This window comes from Saccostrea cucullata, unplaced genomic scaffold (genome assembly GCF_032062105.1).
Source record: "Saccostrea cucullata isolate Sc308-1 unplaced genomic scaffold, CSIRO_AGI_Scuc_v1 ctg8822, whole genome shotgun sequence".
NCBI classification, from domain to species: domain Eukaryota; kingdom Metazoa; phylum Mollusca; class Bivalvia; order Ostreida; family Ostreidae; genus Saccostrea; species Saccostrea cuccullata.
The window spans coordinates 1043-27254 of NW_026926247.1; the positions used below are offsets into that span (position 1 = coordinate 1043).

Consider the following 26212-nt stretch of genomic DNA (forward strand, 5'->3'; position numbering starts at 1 on the left):
GTTACAGGACATGTACAGTGTACAAGTGGAATGTTGAAAAACATTAGAGAAGGTTCTTCCTCAAATGACACAATTTTCCAGATGTTCCTCTGTGCACGAGTTAGTTAACAGTTTACAGATGAACTTGCAGAATTCAATTTCTTTGTAATTTACGGCTGTATTCCATATGGAAGAGGGTTTCGAGTCCGAGAAAATGTGTTTGAAGGAATTAAAATCAGGGTCGTGAGACATTTGTATTTGGCGCTGAGATATGTGCGAAGTCATGACACTGCTGCGTACCATTTTCTTCCAGGCAGATTTCAAAGGGAAAGAGCCATCCTCCAGAAATTTCCATAAATGGGAGACAAGGTTGTATTGATTGGAGAGTCCTTATACTAATAATATCTGGAATAAAACCAGATTAAGCATCCGAGAGGCTGTGGAGGTAAGAAAATAGTCTTACAAGAAATATGATTTTGTTAATGTCTTTGGATTCAAATGAATTAATCTTCCAAAAAATAAAAGTTTCCGTGCGTCAACTTCAGAACATATAGGTAAGACGTCAAAGAATGACTCACACATGTCTGACCGGCACACTTTTGGTAAGTTGAGTGAGTTTTTGCAAATAAAGTGTTGGAATGTGTTAAGTCGAACTTTTTCAGCGGATGTCATGTTGTTCCAGAGTTCACACCCGTAAAGTACTAACGGTAGCACGATCATTTTGTACAAATGATATAACGTCTTGGGATTAAAAAAACTGTGTACCAAGATCGAATAATGCAAAGTAAGATTTGCTTCCTTTATTGCAAGCTTCGTATATTCTGTTAGATAGTTTACACTTATGGTTTATAACGATTCCTAAGTGGTTATAAGAATGTTCACATGACACTTCGGAAGGACCCAAGTGCCATGATCTTTGATCTTTGATCTAGGTTTGAACCTTTGGCTGGGAATTGTAAGACACAGGACTTGGACGCATTAAATGTAAATCGCGATTTACATGAAAAGTTGTATGCGATATCTAACTGTATTTGAAGTGCTAATGGTGAAATGCCAATTGATGACAGGTCGTCAGCTAAGTAGGGGCAGTTGCTAGGGATATCTAATATCCATGTATTTGGGGTACCCAACTGTAGATCACGAATGAGATCATTTATAAAGACAAGGTATACAGGTATAAGAAGGTCGAAGGTACTCCACCTTGTCTGACACCTTGATTTACCGGAAACCAATCTGACTGGGTTTGGTTTACATCAATTGAGCTAACTGTATTTTGGTGGCATTGGTTGATAAGAGAACATAATCTACCAGTAATGCCAAGATCGTATAACTTGAGCATAAGACCAGGCCTTCACACCGTGTCAAAAGCTTGCCTGGTATCAAGAAAACCCACATAGACATTATTACCTTGTTCCAATTTATGTAGGATTTTCTCTTCAAGATTAAACGACGCTGTCAGGCAACCTAACTCTTTCTGAAAACCCTGCTGTTGAGCGTGTGGGAAATCTTTATTGCGTAAAACATAATTAGTTATACAGAATTAGTAATAAATTAGTTAGTATAACTTTTTCAAACAATTTAAAACGGCAAGGCAATAAGGCTACAGGCCTGTAACTGTTACAGGAATTTTTAGGCCTATTGCCACCTTTGTATAATGGAACTATCAGACCACGTTTCCAGCCTTGGTAAATAGGAATATGACCACAATTTACAACTGCGTTAAATAACTTCATAAGACAGGAGGTAAATGTTTTACCACCGTGTATTACCCTCGGTATATGTTCATTCGTTATTAAGTCATTTCCAGGTGCTTTCCGTAGATTTAAAGTGTCAATAACGGTGATTATTTCCTTTATTGTTATTATACCTCCTGGAATTTGACTGAAATTTATCTCACTTTCGTTTGTTAAATGTTCAAACTTCTCTTCTATATTCTTCTTAAACTCGTCATCAAAATTAACTTCGTCTAACGGGGTGTAAAGTTTCTTGTAGAATGAAGCAAAAGTTTCTGCCACACCACGTGGATCCATGTGAACCACACCATTTTCATCACAGATCTCGGGATATACTCTTTTTTTTTTTTTTTTTTTTATTTATATTTTTTCTCATAATAAACAAAGAGATAGATGAACATATTTACATTTATGCCTTACACACAAACACACTCACCCTTTCACACTATCCACTATCCATCTATAGATAATATTAAAAAAGAGAGATAAAAAAAAAGATAATAAATGTAAATTCAATACGTCACTATTTCCTCCAACGCCTTATAACATTGTGCATAAATTATCTGAATTATACATATATTCTTTTATCAATATGCGGATAAAAGACAATAACAATAGTGAATGCCATCTGAACTGTCACTCCTCAATAACAGGTTTCCATGTAGACCATATAGAATTAAAATACACAATTTTATTCTTTTGGATTGAAACAAATTTTTCAACATTATATTTGATTCTTAGATGACATAAGAGTGCACTGAGATTTGGCATTTTCTTCTGCATCAAACAAGTAAAGATATATTGTTTAGTGTATAATATAATAAAATTCACAGCTCTATTATTTTTTGACAAAGGAATCTCTCCTAATATAACATTATTAATGTTAAATCCGACCCTTTTTGAAGTAGCTCTATATATATGTTGGCTAAGACTACTCCACAATGCCAAAATATTATTACAAAATAAAAATACATGTTGGATTGTTTCACTTTCATTCTTACAAAAGGTACACAAATCAGTAGTTTTGATATTAATCTTTTTAAGATAGTAACCTACCGGAAGAATCCTATGCAGTATTCTAAACTGCAGCCATTGAACAGCTGTATCACTTGTTACTTTAAAACAAACTTTAAAAACATCATGTATTTCAAAATTACACTGCCCATAAATACTCAAAATGGAAATCCATTTTGATATAGATGTAGGTTTAACATTATTTGTGTTTAATATGGAGTAAATTGGCTTAGTGCATTTTTCTGACTGTAACAACAATTCATAATAAAAGGGCATAAGTGTATTGTAAGATTTTGTGAATAAGTGGTTGTCAATAGACATACATTTCAAATATTTTGATACTGCAGTAAGAACACTATTATATTGCATAATCTGCTTATTTGTATCCGTTTGTGAGAGGCAAAATCTTTTTTGTAAAGAATCAAAGCATAAAAATTTTCCTTCGCTATCTAAAAAATCTCCTATTACTCTGATACCCTTCTCATACCAATTTTTGATAAAAACAGACCGTTTGCCAACCAAGATATTAGAATTGTACCACACCGGGATATTTAAAAAATTACTTTTTACATGTTTACAATTATTTAAACACTTCATGACTTCCAGCCATGATTTTAATACATCTTGCCAGAAAAAATTGTTTTTAGGAAGTAAATGCTCTGAAATAAACAGATCCCCAAAATGAAATAACTTCTCAATAACATCTTTTCCATTTAATGCAAAAAAGAAATCCATCCATGGCTTTTGTTTTTGAGTTAACCTTTTCATCCAAGAAGATTTTAAAGCAATTATAAAATTGTCTAAGTTGACCATTTTTAAACCTCCAGAAAGATAGTCTTGTGTGACAAGGGATCGCTTTATCTTATCCGATTTGGACTTCCATATAAATTCAAAAATATCTTTTTGCAAATCAACTAAAAGCTGTTTTCTAGGAGATGGCAAAGAAATAAATAAATGATTAAGCTTAGGTAGGATAAGCGTCTTAACAACAGTTATGCGACCAATTGGAGTTAGGATTCTTCGCTTCCATTGTTTAATCAAAGCTCTTATTTTAGGTAGTTGTAAGTCATAATTAATATCAACAGTTTCTTTAAGATGAACTGAGAACTGAATTCCTAGTAAATTGAAAGTTGTAGTTCCCCATTCTAGTTTCCACCTTGTGTGATGGAAAACTTCTTTTGAATACTTTTTTGATCCAATCCACACTATTTTAGTTTTTGATATGTTGATTTTCAATCCTGAAAGTTTTGAATAAAAATCAATGATATCAAGAGCAGCAAAAAGGGATTTTTGTGAACCATCTAAAGCAAGAAAAGTGTCATCAGCATACTGAGATAATTTATGTTCTTTATTATCTACCACAATACCTTTAATGTCCTTATTCTGTTTAATTAGAATTGCCAGAATTTCTGCACATAGAATAAATAAATATGGAGAAACAGGGTCACCTTGTCTGCAACCTCTTTGTATATCAAACTGATCAGATAAAAATCCACTTTGTAAAATAGAAGCTTTAAAATTAAAATTTAAAATCTTGACCCAATTTATAATCTTTGAACCAAAACCAAAATACTTCAAAACTTTATATGTAAATGTCCATGAAATTGAATCAAAGGCTTTTTCGAAGTCAATCAAAACTAATAGACCTGGGATGCTTTTGGAATCTGTGTAGTGGATTAAGTCATACATGAATCTTGTATTTTCACCTATATACCTCCCTTTCATAAATCCTGATTGAGTATCTGATATTAAATAATCTAGTGTTGTTTTAATTCTTTGTGCGAGACATCCTGATATTATTTTATATAAAACATTTAGAAGTGTTATTGGGCGCCAATTTTTTAGAAACTGTGTAGGTTTATCACCTTTTGGAATACATGAAATTATACCTAATCTTTGTGATATTGGGAGCTCGTTATTGATAAAAATACATTTAATTGCCTTAAGTAAATAAGCCTTTAAATCATTCCAAAAGAATTTAAAAAATTCAACCGTGTAACCATCACTACCTGGAGATTTGTTATTTTTCATATTTTTAAGCACTTCTGCTACTTCCTTTTCATTAATATCACACTCAAGTTTCTCAAATGCATGCTTATCTAACTTTGGGATATCTTGTCCTTGAATAATTTCTTCTAAATTAATATCTAAGAGCTCAGAATCTGAACTTGTATATAAATGCTTATAGAATAATTTCACATGATTTAAGATCTCTGCCTGATTATATATTGTACCCTCACTCTCTACTTCTACCTTTTTAATAGTTTTATTTAAAAAATTCCTGGCTTCTAAATTACAAAAATACTTTGTCGGTTTTTCCCCTTCTTCAATCCATCGAGCTCGTGATCTTATGATATGCCCCTGCAATTTTTCTTTTCTCAAATTTTCAAGACTCAGCTTTTTTTCTTCTAAAAGTTCGAAATTAATTTCTGTCATTGTTTCTAAATGTTCAATTTCCTCTAGTAATAATTTTTCTGAATTTTGTCTTTCTTTTTTTCTGAAAGATGAATAAGAAATAGTAACCCCTCGAATTTCCATCAAAAGAACTTCAAAAAACAGACTGTCATCAATTTGAACATTACATTGATTACCGTCATTATTTGGAACATGTAAATATTGGGCAACTACCTTTTCTATAGTTTCTTTTACTTTTTCAACATATGTTTTATCTGTTAATAAGCTGTTATTGAATTTCCATAGACCTCGCCCTCTTTCAAAAGAATTAAATTTTAATTCCATTATAACTGAAGAATGGTCAGACCTGTAACCAGGTTTAATAGCAAAGTTTTCAACCAAATTTGAAAGACTTTCTGAAATAAGAATATAGTCAAGGCGACCTTGTTTTAATGGATTTTTTTTCAACCAGGTATATATTTTTTTGTCTGGGTTTAAAATTCTATAGTAGTCAATTAACTGAATATCTTCCATAACCTCTAATAGTTTCTCACGTGCTTTTGGGTTACTGACACTACGATAATTGAAAGTATCTAAAGAAGGGTTTAAAGCAAGATTAAAGTCACCACAAAGTAACAGATATTCATTATCAAATTCAAGAAAAGTTTCTCTAACTATATCATAAAATTCTGGATTATCAGAATTAGGACCATATATATTTATGATAGTAGTTCTATTATCTTCAATTGTAATGTCTAATGCCAGCATATTCCCACTATTATCACGTTTTATACTGTGTATTTTAAATTCAAAATTATTATTAAACATTATAGCAACCCCTCTTGCATTAGATTTAAAAGAATTAAATATACATTTGAAACCCCACTGTGCTTCAACATATGGTTCAATTTCTGTAGTAAAATGAGTATCTTGCAGACATATAATTGAATATCCTTTTTTTCTGTAAAAATTTAAAACATCTAGTCGTTTTGATGGTGTTGCAAGGCCCTGACAGTTCACTGTAACAACTTTTATATTATCTGACATTAAATCTGTACAAAATAAAAGAATAATACTTAGACAAAGAAGCGGATGACGATTGAAGTATATAGTTTTTGGAGAAATAAGCAACAAAACAGAAGAAAAGTGGATAATATTCACACACATACCATGTCACACACTTTCGCATTCTCTCGCTTCAATCAATCCCGATCACAAAGTTTACTGCTTCCCGATCCCGATCTTAAAAGTTCTCGGGATATACTCTTGATGTTCTAGGCTTCCTTCGTTTAGTCAATTTCCAGAACAACAGAACATCAGCTTCAGCAGCTTTATCGATAACACTGCATAACTTGCGCATATAGTTCTCATGTTCTGTGTCAAGAGCATTAAGAAATAGCCGTTTGACTTGTTTGTATTTATATCTTTTCAGTACAACACCTACTGTATTGAAAAGCATCCTTCCCAAAGATAATTTTGCTTTGGTATGTTTTCAAAGTACCTAATAACACTTTCTTAACCTATGACATCAGATTAGGATTACCATTTATAAAAAAAAAATCAAGAACGATGAAATATAAGATAGCCATCTCTTTTTTTTATTTTGATATTTCGGAATAAACTCGAATTTTTACAGAATTTTGCCCTACTAACAGCAATTAATGTAAAGGTTCGTTTATATAACAATATTAGGACCAGGTATAATTCAAAGTATTTCTCTATGAACTCGAATTTCTACACAGAGTTTTGCCATACTAACAGTAATTAATGTAACGGTTCGCTTATACATGTAACTTTGATTGCAGGAGGGTCTGTACTGGCTGTCGTTGTAAATGTGGCCATGCTCGTGTCTTCAGTCTTGACTTCTTCAATCTGTTGTCAAAGAATTTTTGATTAATAATTTTAAAATAAGATTTACCTATACATTAATTAGTAAAAATATTAATTTGTCTTTCTAGTTTTCTTCAACAAAAATTAGTTGTTAATCTTTTTTTGTTCAATATTAATTACTTCAAGTACATGTATTTGCAGAAAAAAATCATCATACAAACTTAATAACTCGTGATTTGTGATTTGAAATAATTTTGTTTTAATGATTTCCCATGTCATACACCCTTCAAATATTAAAAATAAAATACAAATTTAATTTTTAAGCCTCAGGAAAGAGGCTTGCTCTTGCGAATCTGCTACTTGCATGCCATATTCCCTCAATGATATGCATTTACTATGCATTTTAACGTCTTTTTAAATACGCCCCGTGATCGGAAATACGTGTGTTCGAATCAAGCAAAAACTCATTATATTGTTGATTTAAAAAATTGATAAAAAATTGGTAGCAACTCTTCTTTTGCCAAGCAAAACCAAGAAAGTTTTCACTGATTCTCAAATTATAGTCTCAATTCGCTTAAATAATGTACCGTGTTTTAAGTAATGTAATATTTCTAATTAATTTTATTTTCTGCCAGTCATATGAACCATTGTTGGTTGTTGATTAAAATACATTTGTTTGTTGTAACTTGAATGACTGTCTTAGGCGAAAATCGCATTTTATAGCAGAAATCGATATTTACGTTACTGTCGCCGACCATAGTGTAGTTTTTATTTTAAACCAAAAAGAAGTTTTAAATCACTTACATATCTTTTTCTTAGTAAGATTGTCCTACATTTGAGTTATATTTTCTGAATATCACACCTTTCACACATATGCGTGTCACAAATTTTTAAAAATTTTAATATTTTTATCAAATTTTGATGTCACAGCAAAATTATTACTTTTCTATTTGGAAATTCAAAAGGACTGCAAAAAGCATTGCTGAACTGATTCAAAAGGATTAAGTTGTAATTTTTTAACATCATGAACACCTCTTCTATTGCATGGAATGATAAAAAAGACATTGTTTATCTGTATTTATAAAAAATAGCCCCCACTTTTCTATGGGCAGCGGAAAGGGCAAAAATTACAATAATAAGAAAACAAACAATTAATTTATTTCAATGACCATAAAAACTTAACAAATGATATACAATGCATAATCAACAGATCTTTTAACAGAACAAATATACATAAAAGCAAAACCAACGAACACGTACGTAACAAACGTACATGAATGCAAAACCAACGAGCATCTTTGCAGTACAAACGTACATAAAAACACGACAAACGAAAACGCGCACGCGTTAAATCTAGTCTTCCCGACTCCCGGCTCCCGACGGTCCCGTTTTCTTTTTTTCTTGCCGATTTCTCTTTTGTCGGCGCACAGAAAGTCTTCACACTTCTCAGGCAAATTTCTAGGTTTAAAAAAAATTCATTAATATAAAAACTTTAACAAATTTGCGTGTTTATTACTGAATCAGCAGTATCATCTGCCTAAAGCGGTAAATCTAGTACTCAGCTATAAATGCGAAAACCACTGAAAAAAGGACACAAATATTTTCGTAGAATCGCGATTAAAAACAACAAACTGAGGTACACGTTATATTTTTTAATAAAAGAAAACCCTCATTTACATGCTAGATAATTTGTATGCACAGAAATTCCCCCACACATTTTTTGTATAGAACTCTTTGCCACATTATGTTTATGTTCCCAGTCTATACAACATGGAAGTGGTTCTACCTCGGATCCCCCTTAATTTTTTTTTTTACTTTTTTGGGGGGTTAATTCATCTTAAAAATTTAAAATGAAAGAAAAGAACTTACATAAAATGTAGAAAAATATCTCATTCTCCTGAAGGCCGTTTCGTCAATTTTTGTTGTTTTTGTTACATAAGTTGGTTTTCCCCAATTCTTTAAATATTACATTACAGTGGCATATCATATGACAGGTACGTAGCAACAATTCCCAATTTTAAGAGCAAGGTCAAAAAAGGGTTACGTAGTACATGTATATTAGGAAAAAAATTGGCACTAAAAGAAGTTGAACCTTTTTCGTTTGTCGTGTTTTATGTACGTTTGTACTGCAAAGATGATCGTTGGTTTTGCATTCATATATGTTTGTTACGTACTTGTTCGTTTGTTATGTTTTAATGTATACTTGTTCTGCGAAAAGGTCTGTTGATTATGCATTGTATATCATTTGTTAAGTTTTTATGATCATTGAAATTAAAATAATTGTTTGTTTTCTAATTATGGTAATTTTTGCCATTTCCCCTGCCCATACTTTTCTTATGAGTCCAATGGTTAAAAAATTCATCGACATTCACATGTTAGTATTTATTCACAAATTAAGTAAGAGAACTACACCGTTTCCTATGGGTCAAATTGCCTTACACTCAAGCACTAGAATATACCTTTAATTAACAGTGGAATCATTAAACAACGGCATTTAAAGTTACGATAAATCTCAGAAAGATATTTACGTTACCGATGTTTACGTTACCATGTTTTAAAGTAAATTAAAATTAAATTCTAAAGCTGTTTGAACAGATTTGCGAGTGAATCTTAATGATTTAAAAACTAAGAACATGAAGAAACACTGTTTCTTAAAATGGCATTTTTTCTGTAACAAGAGTGCAGAAATGCAAATGGAAGTGCACATGCAAAGGTGAACATTTTTTTTTTACACAAAATCTTGTGCATCCGTGTGATTTGAAAATTGAATTGACATAATATTATTCACAAGTAGAATTGTGGTTTAATGATCGAATGTTTCTATTTTGAGCAATTGGTTAATATTGCATAGGTTAAAGTGTAATGCACGATTTAATTCAGAACGTAAATCTGAAACAAACCTTTCTTAAACTTTGTGTTTTGCTGTTTGTTTGAACTGATAGTGTATCACCAACTTAAAAAATCGTTATATACACCTAAATTGTATACCATACTTAACATCTTGAAGAAGAAAACATCATTTTTCGTAGGAAATATATAATTCCACATAATAGGCACTGGGGGGGGGGGTTATACATCGGGTTAAAGAAAAAATACGGCTGTTAGTGTTGGGTGTCAAGAAACTGGTCCAAATTGAATCCATTTCCATTTTTGTTGCTTTGCAAGAAATACATGTATTAAATTGTGCACCTAATTTTTCCCATTTAAATTGTTGCTTAGACATGGAACTTGGAACGTATGTTCTATGCTTTAATGGTACAGAAAATTCAATTTACGTTACATTGTGTATATTATTGTAGAATATACGTATATTGCTCTATAGAGCACATATAATTCGCAACTGTAATTATTAACAAACCTTTTTAAGGGTGGTGGGGGTAACTTTGTTTTGTTTTTGAGATTTGACGATCAAGTTTTCACAAGCAATTAAGCATTTGAAATAATCAACAGATTAAACGATGGAAAAGGGGGGGGGGGTAAAACAAATGATTCCTCTATAGATAAGTCATAACTTGAATTTTCAATTCCACCCTTTGTCAAATAAGTCAGATAAGAAAATTCATAAAATTCAATAATTTGAAATAATATATTCATTTTTCCCCGAATATACTTTTATTTTTGTATGATATCTTTGTGCGATATTTACGTGATATTACACAAACACTTCGTAATCAGGTAATGGCGAAATATTTTACCTTCTGATATTTTAAATAATGTGCATTTCTCTTAATAGATTAATGAAGAATCAAATAATGAAGCATTTTAGGTAATATTATCATTATTTAGCTTATCGTCAGATTTGATAAAAACTGTTTAAAATTAAAAAAAAATTTTCATTTAAATGAAAATAATGCCTGTTTTGTTTTTACTAATAACTGAATCAAAGATTCCACACCCTTTTACAAATGTGTTTAAACGGTTTCATAAATTTTTATAGTTAACAAAATTTGATGTGTATTATCTTAATTTTGTATTTTCAAAAAAATTCTTTCGTTTCCAAATATGGCTTTTCAACATCACGTAAATATCTTGGTGTAAATTTAGAAAACCCTTACTGCTCAGTGGCACTGTAAAGGTATGAATTTGAAGCCCTTCACTGTACATGTATATGGGGATGTCACTATGTGAGTGAAAGAACAGGACGTGAAACAACAAACAACCAATCAATCTTTTCAAATAGATAACAAATTTGTCTTACCTTGAGATAAAGTTGACAGAGTGGAGATAGGCTGTTTGACTCTGTAATATTCGACGTGGTGAGGAGCTTACACACGAAATGTTCCTCAGTCTTACATACAACCATTGAACGACAAGCACCGACCTCCAAACAACGGGCAGCGCAGGTTATTTCTGCATTTTTGCAAGTTTTAGGTAGGATTAGTTCTTGTAGAATTGACAAATTTTCATACGATGGAAAAGTCATTTTTTGAAGCAAATTTTCTATAAATTCTAGATCTAGTAAAGATGCAACTTGTGCCGCTGATAAAATTATCAAGAGCAGCAATCCGAAATGCATTCTTCTTCAACCAATTGAATCGAAATGTTAGATTGGATTCCCTTATTGAAAACGTATGATTAATTCATCACAGAAAAAGACGTATTCAGTAAATCATTACTTACTGTCGAGAGTGTGCTTGATTATTTATATATTGTACTTGGTTAATCCATGGAAAACTAGGGATTTTTTTTTCTCTTTTTCTGGTTCAAGGATGAAAGAAATCATGTTGATGCAAAGTCAACAAACCTTAAAAAATATTGCGTGCATATTTTCTATAAGTTGATCATTATATAAATATTTCATGTAGTTGAGTGTAACATTGAAAATTTTCACCCCAAGAAAACCATTGTCAACCGAGGCGCAGCCGAGGTTGACAATGGTTTTCGAGGGGTGAAAATTTTCAATGTTACACTCAACTACATGCAATATTTATTATATTATACTGAATGTTTTATACAAATACATATTACAGTGAACCGTTCGCGCATAAATTCCGCGCAGTCGCTATTTTTTGTATTACCACCCGTCGTCAAGCAATGTTGACTGTTTCTACGCAGGAGGGCGTGGCTTCATTATTCAGCGGGTAGTAGTGTTTTTTATCAAATGTTTATCGACAAATCAGATTCAAGTAATTTACATGAAAGTATAATATCAGTTAATATATTGTTGGCACATATCTGTACACGTAAAGCTATGACTGTTTTTATCAACATCCCCCATAAGATGATGTATAAATCAGTCTGACTAAAGCCAGCCCCTACTATATCACTTCGTTATAACGAAGTGATGTAGTAGGGGCTGGCTTTAGTCAGACTGATGTATAAATTTAACGTGTTCAAAATAAATTTATCAAACCTTGAACATTTTTTGCGTGTAAAACATGATTCAACTCTTTTTTATTGCAAAAAACAACAAATTAACCTATTTTTTGGTTTTATGACAATGACGTTCTTTACTTTTTTGATTGCACAGAAAATCATAACGATAATCTTGCCTATTTTTTGAAATTAGAAATAAATTTTACTGTTTATACAACTAAACTTTAAAGTCATCATTTTGTAAGTTCTAAGGTCGACACAATGACGTAGTCAGTTAGTACAATTCATCATATAAGATGATTTCTGACTGACGTTTTTCATACTAATTGTTAGACTAATATTTACACACTGAATTGTCAACAGGTGTTCCCCTTATTTTCCGATCATGACAAAAAACATACGGCTGGTGTGACTGGTCGGCAGGGGATGCTCTTTCCTCCATGGCACCTGATCCCAACTCTGATGTTTTGGAGGTCCATGTTTCTCTCTTCTGCTCCAGTTTGTATTATTTTTTAAAGAACGTTTGAGCTTGTATACTTATTAGTTCGTTATCTTCATATCTTTCATAGAGATAAGACCATTAAATGTTTTGGCTGGCATGATATCGAGCTCTAAAGTACAAATGATATCGATCGATGTTTTTAAAAACAGTGGAGGTACCTAAAACAAGCATAGTATGTATTTTCCTCTATTTTTCCTGATGACTGATCCATAAATATATACAATCAGAGAAAATTCAATCAGAATGTTGGTATCATTTAGTAGTAATTATTTTTTTGAAACATACTTTAATAGGATACAGGAGAATCAAATTTTAATGAAATTTAGATCTCTTTTTGTTCATGATTTTATATGCTTCGGTTTGTAGAAGCAGCGTTTGTACTTATCATTTTAATTTATTGGTCAAATACTTGCTGCATATACATCATGGTGTTAAGGGAAAAAAATTATATGATTCATGAATTAACATGCTTTCTACTTGAATTAACATTTAGCTATTTGTAAACAAATGAAAAGAAAGTTACGTTATCTTATCTTTTTGATTTTTAAAGAACTTGCCACTAAAGCTGAGATTTATACACGTATTTAATATTTTCCATGTTTTCAAGTTCAAAACTATGTGTCACAGAATCGTTACAGAACCTTAGAAGTATCACCTGCTGCGCAAACAATGAAGGCATGAATTATTTTGGCATGCATTTTAATGCTAGCAAAAATAATAGCGATATCGAGTGGAAAAATATAAAAATATATCAGGAATGATAAATATCAAACGGAAATTTTGGTGAAATCAATATATAATATACTAGTGATAATTATCTATAAATGCATATTTAATGTTCAATATTCAATGACTCATCAGACAGATTCGTAACTTGAAAGAGTTCATCTTTGTTGAAATAACGAAAGTTGTGAGTTAGTTTGAATGACAAACCCAGGATGGTGCAGCAGGTTACGAATTATTTTCAACTAACGGGTTAATATATCTTAGCCCTGCTGTTAAAACTTTGAATTCTCTCTAAGATCAATCCAGACGATGGAACAAATATGAAGAAGTTGACAAGAATGGACTAAAAGAAGCAGATGGATGCTGACATCCCCGGTCTCGTGTTAGACGCTGGGGGGGGGGGGGGGGGGTTGGGTTGGATACAACGGATTTTCCTGGTCTTTGATAGATTAGATAAAGAAATAAAATGATCAGTGTGAACTGGTTCTTGATGACAAAAGGGTAACGACTTATTTTTTCTTTGTAAGGTTCTATAGGGTTTTGGATTTGAATCTTCAAGTGTCATCTTACTTATGCTCATGATAAATTCTTTTTCCAAGGAGAACACTCTTGAAAAAAGCAAAACACTACTATTTAAATCTCAATGAACAACTAATATTTCATTTCATTAATCAATATTTTGAATAATCTGTAATTTGCCATGACAGATGAAGACGTTGCAAATAAGATTATGGTGTATGATTTGTTGTTGTTCAATAGTAAGTATTTGATTAATACTTTCTGATAACGTTTTGAAATTGTGGATATGTATACGAGATGTATTTCATGCAATACATCCTCAATTTCTTGTTTTAGGGTTCAATCGCAGCCATATATTGCCCAGCATCTCTTAACACGGTAGTAAATGTAAGAAGATGTCCGAGAACAATTTTGGAATGGAAGAATGCATCAGTTTATAAAAACTGTACAAATGAGATACAAAGTTGTGTACGACAAACCAACTTTGTATACCATTGTGTCATAAATACGTACCTGAACGCCACAGTCGAGGTTTGTGCACCCTCTTCAAACATCCTAGGTAAGTTCTTGTGTAATTTTTTGTTTGGTTTTGTGTATTTGATTGTGTTTGTATAAGGTCTTCTATAGTTGTTTAATACCATTACATGTATTATCATTAGGGCATACTTGTGCTGAGTACAACATGGAAGGAGCGAGGATCCAGGGACATGTTGACACAGTATGTAGGTCCTGTCCTTTCAGATATCCATCTACAGATGCATACAAATGTACGTATAAAAGAACTGTCTTCTAGGATTTTTTTTAATGTTCTGCGTTTAAAAGAATTCAAGGAAATGACTAAATAAAAAAAATAAGCCATTACTATTATTATACTTTTATATTATAGACCTTAATTCATGTGAAGCAGAATTCATTCAAAAAATTAAGAAGAAATACTTTCTGCTTGACCTTCTGTTCAAATATATACTCGCCTACAAGCCGGTATGCCTATAAGTCGGTGTATTTTTTAAGGTTAATTTGGAGGGATTTGCCTGTTTTGTCATTATAAGTCGGTGCATTTTTTTTTGCCAGAATCGTTTGACGTTTAAAATCAATGCACTGATGTTTTTATCTGTTTTATATTAATATTCTTTATATACTATATAAAGAATCTATATAACTCCGATATTTAATTTTAAATCATTAAAGAAATAAATAATGAACACTTAAGATAAACATAAAACTATTAAAATAAGTAAATACTTGTACTTTATGTATGATTTTTTTTTTAAATTAGCACCATTTTTATATATGATAATAAAGTATACGTTTAACACCATTATACTAATATATGATTATTGACTTCATTTTCATACATATACATAAATATCTCAAAGCAAATTAGCACCAACTTTTATATATAATAACAAAGTATACATTTAACACCAATAGAAATATGACCCTTGTTGCAGTGGAGATTGTGTGGAAAAAAAAGAAAGAAGTCTATATCAATCTCACTGTAACTAGTATTTAGGGCCAGGTCACCCTCAAATACGGGTCTTTTTGTGTTTTACAGCTTATAAACAAGATCAATAGGTAGAGTTTTGTGATAATAAAATTAGATTATATTAACACAGAATGAATGAATTTTACAAAGACATGGATTTTTTTTTCATCTCATACATAGTTTGAATCTGGCTTTACATTTTCATTTGATCATATATTAATTTATTGATTTTGAACATATTTTAAACATAATGTTTCTAGTTACATGAAAAATAACATAGCAAAAAAAAAATAGTGTGCCGAATAGTGGACTTAAGAGTGTGAATACATGTATATATAGTTTATCACGGCAGCAGATAATACAGAAAAATAACATAGCAAAGAAAAAAAACCTAGTGTGCCTTATAGTGAATTAATAAATATGAATACATGTATATATAGTTTATAACGGCAGCAGACAATGCCAATAATGTTATAACTGGTATTATTGAATGCATAAATGGTTATACATATATAGACTTTGTTCTTCAGTAATCGTCGGAAATACGTTTCACTTTCCAGAAAAAGCCAATATCTTTGTGACTCGCCTATAAGTCGGACTTCGAGTTTTGGACCAAAATTTAACTCCAGAAAACCGACTTATAGGCGAGTATATACGGTATTTTTTTACTGGCTATAGACATTAAGGGCCAACTAACACCTAATGTGTATGACAAACTAAGTGACTATCGATACCAAACTGTCAGCTCTCATTACTTATGTTGTAATATTCTTTTTTGCATATTTCTTTGAATTTCTGTATGTTAATATAGTGTACATTTAATTCAAATGTCACATCTTCATTGCAAATACTAGTATACTCATAAAAAAGAGTTGTAATTGTTTCTCGCAAATCAATTTATAAAAGTTAAAAAAAAAACTTGTAAGAATAATTTTCAAGAACATTTTAACTCTTCCATTTTAGTTCAAAGCTGCTACACTTTAATTAAGAGAGTCGAACTTCCAACAACCACGGAGAAGATACTTTCAACTTTACCATCCTTACAAAATACAACTTTACCATCCTTACAAAATACAACCTTCACAATGAAACCTGTGTAACGTTTTAATTTGATATTTCTAAAACTACTTATCTCAGTTCAGAAATATCTATAAATGTTATGCAAAGACTCGTTGATGATGTATATTTTATCGTTTCAGCAAATCAAAGGCTAACACTGTTGTTATTATTACGACAATAGTCGTGGGCATAGTGATTGTCATTGCTGCAGTGGTTTGTGTTGTGTGTTGTTTTAGAAAAATAAAATATCAAAGAACCCTTACAGGTAGGTACTGTGAAATGATTCGTTATGCCTAAAAATAAGTATATCTTCTTCCATTCTTTTCTTCCTGATCATTACTTCAGATCTAAACAGAAAATACATTTTTTTAAAAATACAAAAAGTTTTATGATTACATTATTTTAAAAAATATCGTGATATGGAAAACAGTAAAATGTCCGTTAAAATGTTGTGTAGTTTAGGTCAATTTTATTTTTTAATGTCATTAATTTTATTTGAAATCCATTTCAAGATCAAGAAGGTAGATCAAGTGAATTAAGTCCATTAAAGTCTGAAGAAAAAGTAATCGGTAAGAAAACATGTAAACTTCTCATTGAAAAAATGTGTACGTACTGTAATGAATTCAAAAGATGCATATCTTGCAGAAAAAATACATTATTTTACTAAGCAACATAACAACAATTTTTCGGAATTTAAAAAAAACTTATTACTTAAAAATTATTTGCTTGAAATATTCTGTATATGAAGATGTTATAATTATTATGATAATACTAGTAAAAGAATTTGTCTAGCTTAAACAAATGCTAGTAACATTTTGCTAATGAAACATTATTTGTTTTAAAATTGTTCTAAATAAAATTGTAAGCTTCAAAATTAAAGTACATTATTTTTTTAGCTCACCTGAGCCGAAGGCTCAAGTGAGCTTTTCTGATCACATTTTGTCCGTCGTCCGTCCGTCTGTCTGTCCGTCTGTAAACTTTTCACATTTTCGACTTCTTCTCAAGAACCACTGGGCCAATTTTGACCAAACTTGGTACAAAGCATTCTTGGGTAAAGAGGAATCTAAATTGTTAAAATGAAGGGACATATCCCCTCGCAAGGGGAGATAATCAAGAAAAGACAAAAATAGGGTGGGGTCATTAAAAAATCTTCTTCTCAAGAACCACTGGGCCAGTAAAGCTGAAACTTATGTAGAAGCATCCTGGGGTAGTGTAGATTTTAAATTGTTCAAATCATGACCCCCGGGGGAAGGGCGGGGCCACAATGGGGAATCAAAGTTTTATATAGAAATATATAGGAAAAATCTTTGAAAATCTTCTTCTCAAGAACCACTGGGCCAGTAAAGCTGAAACTTATGTGGAAGCATCCTGGTATAGTGTAGATTCTAAATTGTTAACATCATGACCCCCGGGGGAAGGGCGGGGCCACAATGGGGAATCAAAGTTTTATATAGAAATGTATAGGAAAAATCTTTGAAAATCTTCTTCTCAAGAACCACTGGGCCAGAAAAGCTGAAACTTATGTGGAAGCATCCTGGTATAGTGTAGATTCTAAGTTGTTCAAATCATGACCCCCGGGGAAAGGGCGGGGCCATAATGGGGTATCAAAGTTTTACATAGAAAGATATAGGAAAAATCTTTGAAAATCTTCTTCTCAAGAACCACTGGGCCAGAAAAGCTGAAACTTATGTGGAAGCATCCTGGTATAATGTAAATTCTAAATTGTTCAAATCATGACCCCCGGGGGAAGGGCGGGGCCACAATGGGGAATCAAAGTTTTATATAAAAATATATAGGAAAAATCTTTGAAAATCTTCTTCTCCAGAACCACTGGGCCAGAAAAAGTGGAAGCATTTTTGGGTAGTGTAAATTCTAAATTGTAGGAATCATGACCCCCGGGGGAAGGGTGGGGCCATTATAGGGAATCAAAGTTTTACATAGAAATATATAGGAAAAATCTTTGAAAATCTTCTTCTCAGGAACCACTGGGCCAAAAAAGCTGAAACATATGTGCCCATGGAAAGTTCATGGGGTAGTGTAGATTTCAAAATGTCTAAATTATGATCAGTGGGGTAGGGTGGGGATGCATTATGTATAACAAGGGGGAAATCTGGTAAAGAACAGAATGGTCAGAGCTTCTCAGGTGAGCGATGTGGCCCATGGGCCTCTTGTTTCCTTCCGTTTCGATAAAAAAATGTACTAGGGAAACACACACAAACAGAATGTTTACAGTGGCTCTTGAGATTGGACAACACTTTTCTGGATTCGGTTATTCTACGAAACAGGATGATATACCCAGAATTCCAGTAGATTGTTCAGGCAAGCCAAAGAAAATCCCGTCTGTAGTCTGGTATAACTGCAAGACAAAGGAAGTGAAGATAGGTTATGATGCCCTAGATGAATTCATGAAGTGTGATGGAAATCCTCCAGAATGCATATCTTACTCTGGTGATCTGACAATTGATTACAAACACGTGAGTTAAAGTTGACATTACGATTTTACCCAGTCATTTAATATAGATATTTCTAGAAGAAAAACCAAAATTATCAAATGTGCTGCATATTAGCAAGTACTTCATCCAGGAATAAATGGGGAAATAAAATACGAGATATAGATTTCTGGATTCAACTAACAAAATATATGTGCACATATGATTGCAAAAAAAACACCAAAATTAATGAAGAGAATATAAATGTAAAGGGATAAATCATTACTACATTGTATGTACATTTCAGGAGAGTTCTAGAAAAAATTAGGACTGGACAATTTCATTAAAAAAGAATTATTGTATTTATAAAGTGCATTTGAAGATATGTATCTAAAAATTTTTTCAAATTCTGAACAGGATCTTTTGAAAAAATGTAAGTTTTTTTGGTTAAAAATCATATTTACGTTGCTCACTATATATAGCTATCTTTTCTTTTCCTTTGCTTTTCTAAATAATACCAGACTAATGAAAATGTAAGGGTATTGAAATACTGAAATATTCTGCGACGTTTCTATCAAACTTATTTAAAGAATATATTTCAAAACAACTCACGTGTAATTTTCATTTTATCATTATGATTTATGCATGTTTTTGCTTTGCTTCTATATTGTATTGTAAAATTAACTTTTGAGCTTGAATACCGTTCGTTACCTCCACATATTTCATTCAATGAATAACTGAGTTTGGTTAAATTGCTAATGAAATGAAAGGGAGGACCTTATTCCGAAAATATATACATTTGTGGTATCTCTCCATTATATAAACATACAGAGAGAAAATATCTTCAATTCTGTATGAAGTTTGTCAGAGGTCAGAGGTCAATACGTGACCTAATCACACGGCGCAATAATATCTACCGGTACATAAATTTTAAAATGACCTGCTCTACTTGCTTTTCGTGTATAAAAATGAATAAAATAAGCAAGTAAAATGATAATTATTTTATTTTAAATGTAAACAAGTATTTCATACAGTTTTTGGTCTATCGATTCAACCTGTGTACATAGAGAAAACTAGGAGCCTAGTGTTTGTTTACATTTTTCTTCACTTTTGTCAGCTGCACAGTCTCTAACGTTCATCCTTATTTTTTGGATAGACCTTTGGTTAAATTTTCATGATAAACTTTTATTTTATCTTTAAATTTTACTCACGATAAATGTGTAAATCTGTTGGAAAATATCTTTGCAATCATGCCATGAACAGCTGCCAAACACCTCGGTGTTTTCGTAGTTCAATATAAAGCTATCGCCAGTGTCTCCGTGTTTATCAGTGTTTTACGATAAGTATGCCTTTAGTTACTGAAACCATGGAATATTTTTGATCAAATTGCAAATTAACTGGCTCGGACAAGTGTCTCAGTCCATCGGATCCATCCATCCCTTTCCAGCGACCGAAAATCCTCCAACTTTTTATCATCAAACTTCGGACGTGTTTCTTGTGTTTTTTCAGCATCGATTATCATTTTCACGAATAAAATATTCCCAGACAACAATCTGTTCACTATTACTGATCACAAGTAGCCTTTCACAAAATATTCCCTTCGAAATAGATTCCTTAGCCTAATGAATTTGAAGCGTAACCGCCATGCAAGCCGATTTACACCTTGCGTCATTTTTCAAAATCTACGACGGACGGTTAGTGCAATAATTTAAATTCGAAAATATTCAATTGTCTGTCTCAAATGTATATATAAGTAATAAATAACAAGTTTATAAACTTCAATGGGAATTGAAGTGGGTCGGTACGTGATCAAATCTTCTGAGAAGGCCTTCGGCCTTCACAGGATTTGATCACGTGACCGACCCACTTCAATTCCCATTGAAGTTTATAAACTTGTTATTTATTTCTTAAATGTATGCAATTTAAGTTTTCAACATCTGTTAATCAAGACTAAGTTTATTTTTTATCGTCCTGTTACGATCATTAGTTATCAAACTCTAGAATATTTTTAAATATCAGCATCACTTCGGGTCACTCGTAACTCCTGGTAACTTTTTATATTGTAAACCAATGGATCCCCTGCGCTTCATGCGAGCATAAAAAAACTGTGTTTGAATTATTCTTTGTTTAAAAAATCTAAGGTAAAAATCGAAGATCTTTCTTACAATACAAGAGCATGATGTTACTTTCAAGATAAGTTCGTTACGGTTAAATTGCATTTAATATTATTCTTTTTATCGCTCGTGGAGAATATCCGGAAGTAATCCGTCTAAGTGTTTTTTTTTTTAAAGAAATATTATATAATTGTAGGTAGAGAGCTGTATGCAAAAGTATTCAAGGTTTCTTCTTGGTTTACTGAATGCTGTATTACAGTTCATTGGTAAAGAGCACAAGAGTCCAAACAAGGCGGATATTTATTTTGTTATAATTATCAAAAGGTCTGGAGTAAATTCAGAGGAAATAAGTAAATCGGTGAAAGAATATGTATCATCAGGAATAACAGAGGTAAATGTCACAGTACATATTGATATTTTAAATTTATCTTTTTATATATTACGAGGGTTGATCCAAAAGTAATGTCACAACTTTGATAAAATTACTATAAATCAACTAAAAGCAACAAAATTATACATGATGGAAGCTATATTTATTTCAAATCAGACCTGAAAAATTCAAAGGAATATGATGTATACTTTCCAAATACCTTTAAAAAACAAAAAAAAAAAAACAAAAAAAAAACAATGTGCGTTTATGGTAGTCGCCGCACCTAAATATAACGTCGTATGACGGATACGCACCGTCATACTTTTAAGCGTTTCCCCTTCGTTTCATTAAAATAATATTTGTGATTCGCAAACACTTTCACCAGTTCCACTTTTTAAAAGACTTCTTGGTACCATTATACACTCACTCGTTTCATAATTAAGCCCTCTGTCAAAATTTTTGAAGAGTAGCAAAGCCAACTTAGAAATTCACACATGCATGTCACTCTATACGTCTGTCTTTTTTGACGTCAGACACCATTGAACGTTTCCGTCCGATCTCCAATCTTTCGGTCTTTTTGTTCTCTGCTGATCATTCAGTGACCAATCTTCCGCCCAAAATTGCTGAAACCATCTATTAAGATGCCTCAAATTTAGATTCTTTATTCTGTAAGTCTGATTAATTAACATTATTGTCGCTTGTGATGATTCCCATATTTTTGAAGCAACAAATGCATTACAAATCAATTACAAAACAATCCCTTTGTTCAATTCAACAGAGTAAAACAACAATGTTCATGATCACAAATACCAATGCCGCCATTTAATTTTCAATTAAAGACTAGAAAATGACGAGAATTGGGTCTTTTAAAAAATGGGAGATTAAGTGCTTTTTTTTTAGAATCTTTTTATTGTGTTTGTCTCTTTCATTCTAAAAAAAAATACACTTTAAAACGTGACGTTCCGTTGTGACGCGGCGACACCCCCTATGTTCTATGTTTTAAACATCCATAAAATGAATTCAAATAAACATTATTACATTAAAATTTCAATGTTAATTAGATTTATATTTGTGCATCTTTTGGTATATTGTTTTTGATAATATGACGCCAAATATAAAAGATATGGACACTGTGACATTACTTTTGGATCAACCCTCGTATAAAGGAAAAAATCATACTTTTAAAAAATTAACTTTTTGACAATTTTGAAAGAAAGAAAATTAAATGACTGATTCTGAAAAGTCCATTTGATAAGATAGTTTCAGTTTTATTATATACCTTTCAATTTTCTTTCACGGCCAGGCAGGAGTGAGGGAAAATCAGATACAATTCCTGATGGAATCGGAATGTGTTCGTCAATATGTACAATTCAAAAAATCAACATCAGTTTACTTTAATGGCTTATCACCCACAGATTTTAGACGCAAAGACAAATTCATGATTCTGAAAACGGGACATGGTATTATTTCCTTTATTGTCTTTTCTTTTATAACTCACGATCTTTAACTTAAACCTAGAGATGTGGGAGGTGTGTTAGGGGAATCTAGAGAAGTTGGAGGAGTGAGATGGGAACCTATAGATGTGGGAGGTGTGTTAGGGGAATCTAGAGATGTGGGAGGGGTGTTAGGGGCACCTAGAGATGTTTGAGTGGTGTTAGGGGAACCTAGAGATGTGGGAGGGGTGTAAAGGGAACCTATAGATGTGGGATGGGTGTTAAGGGAACCTATAGATGTGGGAGGGCTGTTAGGGGTATCAAGAGATGTGGGAGGGGTGTTAGGGGCACCTAGAGATGTTTGAGGGGTGTTAGGGGAACCTAGAGATGTGGGAGGGGTGTAAAGGGAACCTACAGATGTGGGATGGGTGTTAAGGGAACCTATAGATGTGGGAGGGCTGTTAAGGGTATCAAGAGATGTGGGAGGTGTGTTAGGGCCGGGAACCTATAGATGAGGGAGTGGTGTTAAGGGAACCTATAGATGTGGGAGTGGTGTTAAGGGAACCTATAGATGTGGGAGTGGTGTTAATGGAACCTATAGATGTGGGAGTGGTGTTAAGGGAACCTATAGATGTGGGAGTGGTGTTAAGGGAACCTATAGATGTGGGAGGGGTGTTAAAGGAAACTATAGATGTGGGAGGGGTGTTAAAGGATCCTATAGATGTGGGAGGGGTGTTAAAGGAACCTATAGATGTGGGGGGTGTGTTAGGGGTATCTAGAGATGTGGGAGGGGTGTTAGGGGCACCTGGAGATGTTTGAGGGGTGTTAAGGGAACCTATAGATGTGGGAGGGGTGTTAAAGGAACCTATAGATGTGGGAGGGGTGTTAAGATAACCTATAGATGTGCGAGGGGTGTTAGGGGAATCTAGAGATGTGGGAGGGGTGTTAGGGGCACATAGAGATGTTTGAGGGGTGTTAAGGGAACCTATAGATGTGGGAGGGGTGTTAAAGGAACCTATAGATGTGGGAGGGGTGTTAAGATAACCTATAGATGTGCAAGGGGTGTTAGGGGAGCCTATAGATGTGGGAGGGGTGTTAAAGGAAACTATAGATGTTTGAGGGGTGTTAAGGGAACCTATAGATGTGGGAGGGGTGTTAAAGGAACCTATAGATGTGGGAGGGGTGTTAAGATAACCTATAGATGTGGGAGGTGTGTTAGGGGTATCTAGAGATGTGGGAGGGGTGTTAAGGGAACCTAGAAATATGGGAGGGATGTTAGGGGGAACCTAGAGATGTTTGAGTGGTGTTAGGGGAACCTAGAGATGTGGGAGGGGTGTTAGGGGTATCTAGAGAATTGGGAGGTGTGTAAGGGGATGCCATGGGGATGTCAACGTGAGGAAAAAGGTGTGTGTGAGGGTGTGTGGCTAACACCAGTATGTCGTACACAGAGATTTGGGAAAAGGTGTGTTAAGGGAACCTAGAGATGTAGGAGGGGTGTTTAGGCAACCAAAATATGTGGGAGGGGTGTTAAGGAAACCTATAGATGTGGGAGGGGTGTTAAGGGAACCTAGAAATATGGGAGGGGTGTTAAGGGAACCTATAGATGTGGGAGGGGTGTTAAGGGAACCTAGAAATATGGGAGGGGTGTTAAGGGAACCAAGAGATGTGGGAGGGGTGTTAAGGGAACCTATAGATGTGGGAGGGGTGTTAGGGGAACCTATAGATGTGGGAGGGGTGTTAGGGGTGTCAACATGAGGGAAAAGGTGTGTGTGAGTGCGTGTCTAACACCAATATGTCGTACACCGGTTTAATAATGTTAATATTTATTGTAGCTGGAATTCAGTATGATATTCTCGAGATAAATAAGGAGGAAGAGAAATTTATTAGCAAACATCACGCTGAATTCTTTTCGGATTGGCATGACAAAAAATCGGAGGACAAGCTTTTACAAATGTTTGCAGACCAATTTAAGAATATCAGCTTACCTGATCTGAAGAGGGACTACAAAGCATTTTATTGTGAGCTGTCAATGAATTTACACAAGTTAAAGGAAAACTCAGAGGAGATGAAATATACAGAAATTGGGTTACCAGAGAAACTAAGGACAGTTTTACCCCAAAAAGTTGGGTCAGTGCTGCAAGCTAAAGGGATTTTGGTATCACAAAATAAGCTAAAGATAGGTTCAGAGGTTATAAAAGGTTTTATGGAAGACATTTGTAAAAACACTAGAACGGTTATCCAGGCTACCTGTACAGAGGATCGATTGAAAGAAGTCAGATTCGTTTGTTTAATTGGAGGATATGCATATAATGAACGCATTCAAACCATAGTAAGAGAACATTTTCAAAGAATATCAAAGAAGATATCCGTACATGTACCAGAGGAACCTGGTTTTGCTGCTATTAAAGGAGCAATGTTGGATACTGTATAGTGGGAAAATAACTCGCGGTGTTAATATTCGCTATATTCACGGTGTTAATAAATCCGTGAATTCAAGAAACAGTGAATAAATTTTCAATAATCTCCACGTTTTATTTGGAAATTTGAGAATAGACTAGCTACGATAGGTTGACTACGACAGGTTGATATACATGTACGTACAGAACATGGTCGTTTCAGTAATTACGAGTAGTACTCATCATTCAATTATTTTAATTATCACGCTTAACCTTAATTCAGATAGGCAGATAATAACTTTAAAAGCTGTTTTGATAGCCAACGCTTCATGTTTAATTAATCAAAACACGTGGCCCAGGGGTTTGATTACCCGCGCGTAACTAATTTTACCACGTGTATTTGTTACCTGCATTATCATGCAATTAGTTTTTATCAACATTTTGGTTTTAAGAAATCATTCAAATAAATATCGAACATACTGAAGATTGGAAGGATATCGTTTCGGCGAATTGCATAAACGCATTTATTTCCGTCCAGTAGTTTTTCGCGGCGTTGTATTGAAGTGGGTGCACATGCACTCATCGTAATAGCGTATAGGAAAGTCATTTGACGTTTAGAGTGAAGGACTTTTAATAACTGCACTTGTTTTAATTAACTATTAATTAATTCTATCAATTTTATATAAACCTACCCTTTTGTTCGTGAAATAAAAATAACGCTGATGAATGTCGTATTAAACGAATATAGGCAAGGGAGGTAACTTTTATTATATACCAATATCGCGAATTCAAGAAACCGCGATCATGTCTGATGAGAGGAAAACGTGAAAGTTACAACCCGTGAAATTAATCCCCTATACAGTACTTTATCATGTGCTAAAGACCTCGCTCAATAACATAGGGGAATTATAA

General features: G+C 33.0%; 1 protein-coding gene across 1 annotated transcript; it reads right to left on the bottom strand.

Annotated features, from left to right (window-relative positions):
• Positions 1-22974: 22974 nt before the first annotated feature.
• On the bottom strand, positions 22975-24284 carry LOC134271216 (mucin-2-like). Its single transcript, XM_062753459.1, has 3 exons — positions 24221-24284; positions 23410-24159; positions 22975-23315 (listed from the first exon to the last, which is right to left on the bottom strand). The coding sequence occupies exons 1-3, from the start codon at positions 24282-24284 to the stop codon at positions 22975-22977; spliced, it is 1155 nt and encodes a 384-aa protein (XP_062609443.1).
• Between the last annotated feature and the right edge of the window lie 1928 nt (positions 24285-26212).